A 12,110-nucleotide genomic window follows, 5' to 3' on the forward strand; every position below is an offset into this window, starting at 1 on the left:
TCATTCGAACTGCATTCGTGATCTAGTACATTTGGAATGAGTAAGAATAATTCGAGGCGGGTTCGAAGTGCGTTCTAAGTATTCCAACAGCATTCTTACAAAGCTTGAAAAAAAATGTTTATTTAGACATTCTCTCCCGAATGCGGTTCGAATTTTGGAAATTTTTTTTCTGGCTGATTCTCCTTGATTCCTGTCAATTCGAAATAAGTGTGAAGGACCCTTAATCAACAAACACACAAACAAAACATTTTTGATGGCATTTCACTTTTGACATTTAATGCCAAGAATAATAAGGTGGCCCAGTTGAGTAAACAGGAATTATTCTTTTCCGATTCTTTGGACGTCTACATCAATGAGCGATATGAATACATTTCTTTTTTCTTTTGAGGCATTGGGAGAGACTTGACCACATTACCATCGCAAATAAGAATTGGAGGAAGTCATCCAACATCTCAGTTGAATGTGAATTGTAGACCAGCTGCACCAGGGATAACACAAGTGTTAAGCATAGAGATTGGCAAGAAGTCTTCCGCTGGTTTAAAACAGCCCATAATACAAATAGGAAATTCGTCAGTACAAGTGTTGACACAAGTCTACAACAGCGGATGACAGCCTCAGGTTCTATCAGTGGAGCGACAGGCACCATACAGTTCATCCTGACAGATCTGAGATGTGCTGATGCTGCTTCTACATACTACTGCAGAACAGTATACATGACAGACTCACCTGAAACTTATGAGGCAACAACCAACATCACAGCTAGAAGTACGTATGTTTATATTAACTAAAGCTAAAATGTTAGTTGCCCCAAAGTTGTCTTGCGTCACCCAGACTAACTATAGTCCGATTGGCTCAAGTGCGGACTGATTTCATTGCAATCTAACTCGAAAACTAATAAACATAACATACTCATTTAGGTGGAATACTCCTTAAACGTATCGGAATATTTCGACTGCACTTGGAATACAGCTCGAATGTACATCGAATGCGCCTCGAAAACAGTCAGAACGTCTTGAATGCTCTTCAAATGAGCCCTGGAGTCATCAGAACACCGCCGAATCCCTTAAAAACGTCACTGAAACTTCAGACATCATTCACACCTTCAAGCTGCGCATGTTGCTCCCGCCTCCTGGCACCACGTTGTGCTGCTCATCTTCCTCATCCACCATACCATTGTGGAGATTAGGATAACGAGTCCTCATCAAGTTGTGCAGGCAGACACAGCATGCAATGATGTCCTTCACAACGGAAGGCATTTGCAGCATGGTGGTGAGGAGGATTTGCCAACTGTGGGCCATGATTCCAAATGCATTTTCCATTACCCGTCGGCCCCGACTGATCCTGTAGTTGTTGATTCTTTCGTCTCTCTGGAGAGTCATATGACTTTCATCAAGAAGGCTCTTAATCCAAAGGCATCATCTCACAGAATGAAGCATGCCATAAGCTAGTCATCTTGTGGTAAGGAGAACGGGTCAGGAAATCCTATGCTCCCGTCTTCAAGACAATCCTTGAGCTCGCACTTGTTGGAGATCTTAGCATCAGACATACTTCCGTAAGCACCAACGTCTGCCTACAAGGGCCATTTGGACCACAGAAAAGAAGCCCTTGTAGTTGTGGTACAATGAGCTGCTCTTGGCAGGTTTCCTAATAGCCACATGTTTGTCATCTAAAGCTCTTACGGCATGAGGTACATTCCACCTGTTTCTGAATACCTCTTCAATGGGTGCCCATTCTTCTGGAGTGGTAGGGTAGATGATAACCTCATCCTTGTATTCCCCCCAAATGACCTTACATACTTCTGAGATGATCAGGTTGATTGTATCGTTTGCCACGCGGAAGCTGTACATGATGCTGGGGCATCACCTGAAGCCAGGAACCTCAATGTGATGGCTAGCTTCAAGCCTGGAGGTAGCACCTTTCTCATATATGTATCCTGCTTCTGTATTCTTGTCACACTTTCTGCACCAACTCATCAAACATGGCAGGCTCCATCCTAAGGTAGTTGAAGAATGACTGTGTGTCCCCAACTCTGAGCTCTTCCATCAGTCTTGTGTAATGTCAAACAGCCTCCTCCTTTCCTCTGTCAGCCATGGTCTGGTCTGGAATCTCCTGGGTCTTCTCCTGTTTCTTTTCCACATCTCTTTCAATCTGGGCTTGCTGGAGGACAGCAATCGGGAGCACCGGAACATGGTCTAGGGGGTCCATAATCTATGGGAGTTGGGCAGTGACTGATGAATAGTCCAGATTCAACCGGTTTTTATACCCCATCGTGGAAAATTCCGGCAGCATTCTTGATGCATACCGGACATTCGTGTTACATTGTAAGTGCATTTGAAGGACATTTGAAATATTCGAGCTGCATTCTGTTTTAATTCTTTAACATTCGACCCATATTCGCGGGCCATTCTAAGAAGGTTCTGAGTGCATTCTATGTAAATTCGTGCAGCATTCGAGGTACCTTCCAACTGAAATTCGAGTGCTATTCACGCAGCAATCGAACCGGACTCGTACTGCAGTCGAAATTCATTTTAAGTATTCTTAGTGTATTCTAACGGCGTTCTAGTTATTCCTACTGTATTCCGATTAATTCGAACTGCATTCGTGATCTAGTACATTTGGAATGAGTAAGAATAATTCGAGGCGGGTTCGAAGTGCGTTCTAAGTATTCCAACAGCATTCTTACAAAGCTTGAAAAAAAATGTTTATGTAGACATTCTCTCCCGAATGCGGTTCGAATTTTGGAAATATTTTTTTTCTGGCTGATTCTCCTTGATTCCTGTCAATTCGAAATAAGTGTGAAGGACCCTTAATCAACAAACACACAAACAAAACATTTTTGATGGCATTTCAACATTTAATGCCAAGAATAATAGGGAAATTATTCTTTTCCGACTTTTGGACGTCTACATCAATGAGCGATATGAACTTCTGAATGCCACTGAAAGACATTACTTTTAAGGTGGCCAGTTGGGTAGATATATATTCTTCATTCTGTTCATCACTGGGTTGTCTGGTCCAGTCTCGATTATTTACAGACCGTCGCCATACAGCTGGAATATTGCTGAGTGTGGCGTTAACAAACAAACGCACAAACGTTTTGATGACATTTCAACATGTAATGCCAAGAATAAAAGGGAAAACAGGAATTATTCTTTACCGACGTTTGGACGTCCGCATCGATGAGCGATATGAATACATTTCTTTTCTTTTGAGGCATTGGGAGAGACTTGACCACATTACCATCGCAAATAAGAATTGGAGGAAGTCATCCAACATCTCAATTGAATGTGAATTGTAGACCAGCTGCACCAGGGATAACACAAGTGTTAAGCATAGAGATTGGCAAGAAGTCTTCCGCTGGTTTTAAACAGCCCATAATACAAATAGGAAATTCGTCAGTACAAGTAGTGGACACAAGTCTACAGCAGCGGATGACAGCCTCGGGTTCTATCAGTGGAGCAACAGGCAGTATACAGTTCATCCTGACAGATCTGAGATGTGCTGATGCTGCTTCTACATACTACTGCAGAACGGTATACATGACAGACTCACCTGAAACTTATGAGGCAACAGCCAACATCACAGCTAGAAGTACGTATGTTTATATCAACTATAGCTAAAGTGTTAGTTGCCCCAAATTTGTCTTGCGTCATCCAGACTAACTATAGTCCGATTGGCTCAAGTGCGGACTGATTAATTGCAATCTAACTCGAAAACTAATAAACATAACATACTCAATGAAACGCTGATCATAATCAAAACATCATACAAACTCTGTGAGGTTTTTCTAGAATTTTTGTCCTAAAAATAATAAAGTTGTTTAACAAACTATCATTAAAATATTGACACAGTTCACTGTTTGTTACGAGGGAGGAGTGCAGAGAAAGGGACAGCCAGGTGTTCGAGAAGCACGTTCACAGACAAAGTTCTTTATTCATTAACCTGTGCTGTGCCGTCTCCATCCGTTCTCGAACACCTGGCTGGGGTTGACTGACCGAATGCAATTACGTCATCGAACAATTCAAGTGACGTCACAAAAGAACGTGACGAATTCAACCTTGGCCTTTGACAAGACCATGACCTGCAAGATGTCAAACTATGACAGACACAAGGTCAGTTTTCAGTGTTCGGTTTTGGTCCAATAACAACGTTAATAGTGCAATTAATAAGGTTTGCAAAAGCAAGAAATACAATATTACCGCTAAAGCTAGAATTCGGGTTGGTTTGACTTGTTTGCCCCAGAATATCTGCCAGTCCAAAGCCAAAGTCGAAAGAACCGTAAGCCAACGAACCCACTATGACGTGACTTGACAACAGAACTGATAGTGGCCCGTCGTTAAAGTTGAGCGGTCCAATATCAATTGCAGCGGCCCGCAAATTTCTGATAACAGGAGGGCCGTTTCATGATAATTCCATGTATTTTAGCTATAAAAACATACCACATCGAAGGTCTAACTTCCGTGTATGTGGTTGTCAATGTGTGCACTCTTGCATATACTTCTGTTTATCCTCCTCTCAATAATCTCCAAGGAACATGGAATTGGTAACTGGTATGATACTGATCCACAGAATTAGGATCATGGGATGGTTGATGGCCGCTCTACTGGAAGTGGGCGTAGTGGTAACTGCAACAAAACAGAATGTGCATATTAATTATGTTACACATTCAGTATTACATGAACAATGAAACATATAATGAATCAGATTCAAAATGGTTTGACTTGTCTTATCATTGTATTAACAAATGTGGTGTAATCTGACTGACTGACTGATTGTGTTTTCTCTTGCGATCCTTTTTTATTTTCCCGACACATTGATAAGCATCTCCCTCTTGAATAGAATTTATTCTCTTATACACACGAGCACAAAAACACGCACACACATACAAACACACACACGCTTGATTATTTCAGGGTCATGAATATGAAATTTTCCCATGCAAACTTACCAACAACATAAACTGTCTTGCTGTCGCTGTAGTCTGCATTAATGACAGAACACCTGAACTGTCTTCCATTGTCTGTAATCGAGACTGTGTGAACCAGTGTTGACGCCACTGTGTACTGACAACCCCCTGACGAAGAAGGGGGCTCGTAGGTGATGCTTCGGTCGTTCGGGTACCGCGTCCAGGGGGCGTGTTCGTTTTCTGTAGGTCGCGACTCCCATTTGAACAGGTTCTTGAGGTTGTTCTCATCAAACTGGTTCCCAATCCTGCCTGAACATCTGATTGTAATCACCTCACCATTGTTATAGTGGGCTCTGTCGGGAGCAGGTAACATCTCTACTTGCTCTGGGTAAGCTGTAATATATGATACAAACAGGTTTGTGTTCACATTCTTGGCTTACTTGTGACAAAGAGTGTCAATACAAGATTGACAGGTACATGTTTACATCAGCAGAGTAATCTGGATTACCCAAATACAGCATAAACATCATTTTAACATTTTAGATATTAGTCTTATAATATACTCACTTCTAGCTGTGATGTTGGCTGTGGCCTCAGCACTTCCAAGTGAATCCGTCAAGTATAACGTTCTGCAGTAGTATGTAGAAGCAGCACCAGCACATCTCAGATTTGTCAGGATGAACTGTATAAGTACATTTCCTAGGAATTGTACACACTGCCGTATATTTTCATGCTTTACATGACTATTGACTTAACGTGTACTTGGAGTAGGTGCCTTCCTTAACTGGCTGTGGACAATTTAGAACAGATTAAAATTAAAGTTTACTACTTTGGTGAAATCCATACCCAAACTCGTATCGAATTTAGTACTCGTACCAATGATGAGCAGAAAAGTGAGTGAGTGAGTGAGTGAGTGAGTTAGTGGGTGAGTCAGTCTTCGTCTGTAACGATTCGTCCAGGTGGGTATTGTAGAATTCTCCCCTAAATATACATTACTGCCACAGATGTCGTCAGGTTGTTGCCGTTTGAGTTTGTGGGGATTACGTGTGACCGATTCGAAAAATATTTCATTTAAGATACAAAACCCTCCCCGATAGCTGATTTCTACTGAAGACGGCTTCTAGTGTTAATATGCAATGAACCAACCACTCTTAAAGAGGGGTCTTGGTTAATAATAATGACATATTGCATCCTAATGACATTTAAGGTGGCCAACTGCGTAGATCGATGCTCATTCTGTTGATAACTGGATTGTCTGGTTCAGATTCGGGTATTTACAGACCACCGCCATGCAGTTGGAATACTGCTCAGAACGTAACACTGACGATTGCAGGTGTTTCCATTGTGCGGTCATCACAACAATAAGACAAATAATCCACGATAAAACATCACACAAATATAACTACACTGTGGCTAAATGTAGTAATAAAACTATACATTTGGTTCTACCAACACAAAATAAAAGCACAACTTTCTGTTCCGGGTTACCCCTATACGTTAAAATACCTCCTAATCGAGCTGGAATGTTTCTGACTGTGGCATTAAACATCAGCCAAACCAAAATTAACCTCTCCATCGACGACATCCACCTACCTCTTCCTTCACTGTGCATCTGTATTCAGTCTTAAACTGCAGCTCATTAATGCTATACATGACCAGAAATGGATTTCTGATTTTGGATGATGCCTCATTTATGCTCTTCGTGACCGGAAACACAATTTGGCCGATTCTGGGCGACATGAACGGGAATGTGTGTTTAGTATACAGAGTATATTCATTGTTGTGATCAAGTCATTGAATGGTATTTAGAAGGGACACATATAGGGAATGTCTGGATGTCAGAAACGTAACGTTTCCTGATGCAGAAGTAAGCATATATTGGGATACGTGGTGTTAGAAGTTGAGAACCATAAATACGAAATTTGAAGTCTCACTTGCGTGGAACACAAGGCTACAACAGAAGCTTGGTTTAGGGACTAGTCCAAAGACTTCTATTCCAGGGCATTGCCAGCTTGCAGCACAAATGGGTAAAGTGTATTGAACCGAAGGGAGACTATAGTGCAAAATAAAAGCTCGAAACCTGCTCTGACTGTTAATTGTACATCAAGTTCTCAAAAGTGTTCTTTCATTTATTTATTTATTTTATTATAGGATATTTATATAGCGCACATATAGTGCTTGCTCAAGGCGCTGGTATTTTTTCCCTCGATCACTGGATGTCAATCTCAGCGGCACATCATATTATCAATCTCAACTCCCTGGGGAGTATACAACTCTTGCAGCCACTAGGCGCACCGAGTTATTGTGGCTTTCTCATCCTAACGAGGTACCCATTCACAGCTGGGTGGACTGGGACACATAGTCATATTACTTTGTCCATGACTAAGGTAACGTTTCCTGATGCAGGAGTAAGCATATATATATTGGGAAACGTGGTGTTTTGTCTCGAAATAGAAGTTGAGAACAATGAATTCTCTTGCTAGTTGTTGTGGTGGTTGCAAAGGCAGTTCTGTAAGTCCTTTGTTATTTCATGTTGGTATCAATACGTTCCTCCATGGATCTGCAAAGGTCGCACAATACTCCTTCCCAAGAAAGGAGGCTTGACTGATCCCAATAACTTCCGCCCTATCACGTGTTTGAATACACAATATAGAATTTCACAGGGTGTCTGACACACCTCATGTTATCTTACTGTTCTTCAAATGATAAGGGAGCAAGGCAGGGATATTGAGGGTGCAAGGATCAACTTCTTCTACAGAAAATGATTTTGGAAGAGGTTAAAACATATCACCGCAACCTCTCCATGTGCTGGATTGACTACAAAAAAGCATATGTCCCTCATGAATGGATTCTGAAGTCTCTTCATTGTATTGACCTCCCTGAGCGACTACTTTACGAAGTCTTTAATGAGTTGCTGGTCGACTCAACTCGATATGTACTCGCAAGGGCAGGTGCAGAAATCTATTCCAATTAGAAGGGGAATATTCCAGTCCTTTGCTTTTTGTCCATCTTTGCAAAGGCAATTTGCCAAGTCCCCTGTCGTCTCATGTTGGTGTCAATACATTCAGTCATGCATATCCGCCCTTACCCGTGCTCTATAGTAAGGAGATCCCTCATATCACCGTATTAAAGCGCATATAATGCATCGACATGGTGACATGAGGTATCCGTTGCAGGTGGTTGTCTATAACACGATTCCAAAGTCAAGGCAACTGCATCCAACAAGGAAGTATGATGTGTAAGACAACTACATTCGTGCAAGCTGAGTCTCCCGTTCGAAGTCGCATGAACAGGTATGTTTGTTTCAAGTAACATTCAAACTTCTCTGAGCAGCAGTTGGGAAGTAAAATATTGATAAACTTTGGATAACAACTATTCTATTTCGTGAGTGCAGATTCTTGTAACCTTGTCAAGCATTCCTGATACAGATTTCGAGATACAGATTCTTGTACCATTGGTACGCATTCCTGTTACAGTTTCGTGTACCTTTGTCAGGCATTTCTGCTTGACAACGGTACAAGAGTCTGTATGAAAAGGTCGCAATCAAAATGTTGTTATCTTTAAAGTTTGCCAATATCAAATTCGTCATATACTGAACAGCTAAAGAAACGCAAGTTTCGAAAAACTTAAATTTCTTGAAGGTAAGCGTTCATATTTATGGAACGTTCATGGTAAAGTGACGTAATGATCCCAGATGAGATGATGTCATGCAATTTGACGTCCATACGAACCATTCGCACAAACACACCAACAGTGCAGCAAAACCATAATCTTAGCACGTGCGTCGACGGTTCTGGATGGAAAGCATGCATTTCACTCTGAGGTATTCTTTATAAAGGTTTGTGTCAAAAAACAGTTCAGTATTGACGCTAGGAGGTGTACACGTCACACTAACGATGCCTAGACTAACGACTGAGCAGAGGGGAGGGGCCATTGGAAAGTTGCACAGAGGTAGCTCTGCAACCGCTGTAGCTAGGCAATTGGGCTGTCATCTTACCACATTACACGATTTGCTCAATGTCATCAGCAAACCGGAGCTGCTGAGAACGTCCCCGTACCGGACGGCAACGAGTGACAACTCATACGCAAGATCGGTTCTTCCGGGTCACTCTTCTAAAGAACCGAACTCAAGCAGAAACAGTAACAGCAGCCTTAGTTCTTGGGTCAAGTGGAGTAGTGTCCAGCGATACGATTAGGCGTCGTCTTCGGGCTGCTGGAATCCACTGCCGACGGCCATATGTGGGGCCAGTTTTGACACGTTAACAACCCCAGCAGCCCTCACACAGCAAGGGTGTTAATGGGTCATCTGGCTCAGAACAACATTAACATTTTTCCTTGGGCGTCTTTTTCCTTTGAACATCCTGGGACGAAATTGGACGGAGGATTGGGGCAGGATGTAGACAGCCACTCACACTTGCACAACTGGAATACAGATTGGTGTTTGAGCGGAACCAATTGCCTCAGGCAGTCTTTCTGACTCTAGTGAACTCAATGAAGCCACGATGCACGACCTTTGTGCAAGCTCAAGGTGGCTATACACGCTACTAAAGAGACTGTCACTTTTCGCGTTCAGGGGTATCTCCATTTGACGGACTGTGATCAATTTGAACTTATTGCAATTCAATGTCAACAGCAACTTTCAACTGTTAAATTGACAGGGTTTTCTATAGAATAAATGATTAGACATGATTGTCTTCTATTAAGACAAAATGACAAAAAGCCAGACTTGCGTTACTTTTGCTGTTCAGTATAGTTATAGATATCTTCACCGAAGACAGGAGATGTTGAGCGAGGACATATGCAATATTATCTGTATTGTTTAGGGGAAATATGGACAGTCAGGTACATTGAAACAGTATGTGTCTTTCACTGGGAAAATCGTGTCCACAACTATCTTGTCTGAAGAGATCCGTGAAGGTCCGGGTTAGAATATTGATCTTCAGTAACCCATGCTTGTCGTAGGATGCGACTAACGGGATCGGGTGGTCAGGCTCGCTGACTTGGTTGACACATGTCATTGGTTCCCAATTGCGCAGATCGATGTTCATGCTGTCGATCACTGGATTATCTGGCCCAGACTCGAGTATTTCCAGACCGCCGCCATATAGCTGGAATATTGCTGAGCGTGGCGTTAAACACAAACCGACCAATCCTATCGGTAGCAGAGGTATTTTCATACCTATATTTAAAGGTTGCTGGAGAGATAAGTTGTTTCCTTCAATTCTCAGTTCCTCAAAGTTTAACACTATTTGAGAGATTTGCAGTTTAAATATTTGGGTGTTTATTAATAGTGCCAGCAAATGTAATCCGAAACCATTAGTGTGCACAGCTACGTATATTTTTGTTTTTCGTATTATGAAAAAGATAGGTGACGTGAGCCTATAAATACATCACATGTAAAGATAGATCTGATGAAACAATGCTTCAGTATTCAAAACTAAGTACTCTTCCTTTCACCATAGACAACGTGCATCGACTTATTTCAGAAACACGATTTTGTATTCGAGAGAAGAAAGAAGCATGCAGCCTTGTCACGCTGTTGGTGTCTGGACTTTAATGATCTTTGTCTGTGGAGGTCAGTACACACATGGTTGTCATGCATCAATATATACATGTACTCTTAAAAAAGTAAAAGAACTTCAATTTTAACGTACGATTGAAAACAATTGGGAGATATATCGGAGTCAATCAAAGTTGATATGATAATAATGAATGTTTTGAGAGTGCAGCACCACTTGCACTTCCTTATGACCATAGTTGTTTGTACAGTAATCGTTCTTGAAAGATGATGGATGTATGACGTGAAATTTGCATGTGTAGGATTTTCATTCACAAACAAAAGAAGCCGGCTAGAAACAAAAACTAACAACTGTGTAATGCAGGGTGATTGCCAGTATTAATGGTCTGCAGTGATTTATCGACCTCCTTGAAAACCGTCAAAATGGGTTAGAATTACACCCCATGCACGTGTATGGGGCTACTGCGTTGTGCACGTGCATCCCATGCGTTGTGTTTAGAGGTGGTGATAATGAGAAATGGTGTTGCGTTCATAAGAAGTCTGTCTTTGAAAAGTCTGTTAACGCTTATACTTCCTATCCAAACTGAAAGTTCAGGTGCCCCTACATTTATAAGCATCTCTTAAACTCTTTTGAGTCTTTAAACTTATTCCTATAAATCATTTGCTTTTCTCCCACACGAACATTTATGATCATGTTTGAAACGTATCAACACTCGTCCCTAAATAGAGAGAACGCAATTATGCTAATAGTAGTATAGCGCAAATATCCATCTCAGCTGCTCAAAGGCACCTTGTTTTCTCTCGATCATTGGGCGGCACATCGTATCATCAACCTCAACTCCCTGGGGATCATACAACTCTTGCAGCCTCGAGGCGCACCGAGTTAATCTGCATTTCCCATCCTTAGGAGGTACCTATTCACAGCTGGGTGTACTGGAACACATAGTCACAGTACTTTGTCCAAGTTTGCTGCACGTTCCTGTACCCGCAACAAGGTGTTTGTAGGTATTCATGTGACCACCATCTGGTCATTTACCAACGGATTCGTGGGTTTTTTTAAGTGCACGCTAGAGGTTGTGACAACACTGAAAGAGTCTGCACACAAAGTTGGCTCCAAGGTTTTTAAACCCGGTCACAGGTGGGCTCGATCCTTGCATCTCAAGCTCGCTGGATCACTGGCCTGGCGCCTTTGACAGCTGGACCACGCCCATAAAACGATTATACGATGATAAGACTGTAACATTGTTGATATTCACTCAGGTACATCATAAAACACAAACCCCTAATCCGTAAATACCAAAATATCATAATTTTATTTGTAGTTTTCGAAGAAATGGGTCGGAATAAACGTTAAGATAGAAAATGTACTGAAGATACTTGTCCTGGAATATCTGATGGCTGTGTGAACCCTTCAGTTGTGATTTCCATATTTAATATAGATTCTGCTGCAGATGTATGAATGTTTTAATCCCTCGTCAGTCTTTTACTTCTCAACGTCTGATCGATCGAAATGAATACATTCCGTTTCGTTTTCAGTCACTGGGGCAAGACTGACCACATCACCAGCACAAATAGCCATTGGAGGAAGCAGCCCAACATCTCAGTTGACTGTGGGATGTACACCAGATACACCTGGTATAACACAAGTGTTTTCCATAGAGATTGGCAAGAAATCATCAAATGGTT

The 12,110-nt window shown here is 41.7% G+C and overlaps 1 protein-coding gene across 2 annotated transcripts in view; it reads left to right on the plus strand.

Moving 5' to 3' along the window:
• Positions 1 to 388: 388 nt before the first annotated feature.
• LOC124256795 overlaps positions 389 to 12,110 on the plus strand; it is a 14,252-nt gene continuing 2,530 nt past the window's right edge. The window contains exons 1-2 of one of the 2 annotated variants that reach the window (XM_046690750.1): positions 10,346 to 10,481; positions 11,961 to 12,110. The exon at positions 11,961 to 12,110 is cut by the window's right edge and continues 234 nt beyond it. In XM_046690750.1, the coding sequence (XP_046546706.1) occupies positions 10,427 to 10,481; positions 11,961 to 12,110 (205 nt within the window). In that variant the 5' untranslated portion in view covers positions 10,346 to 10,426. Of the gene's footprint in view, positions 692 to 10,345; positions 10,482 to 11,960 lie in introns of those variants that run through there. The other variant, XM_046690751.1, reaches the window with a different exon arrangement.

This window comes from Haliotis rubra, unplaced genomic scaffold (genome assembly GCF_003918875.1).
Source record: "Haliotis rubra isolate DU_JTF1 unplaced genomic scaffold, ASM391887v1 Scf64, whole genome shotgun sequence".
NCBI lineage: Eukaryota > Metazoa > Mollusca > Gastropoda > Lepetellida > Haliotidae > Haliotis > Haliotis rubra.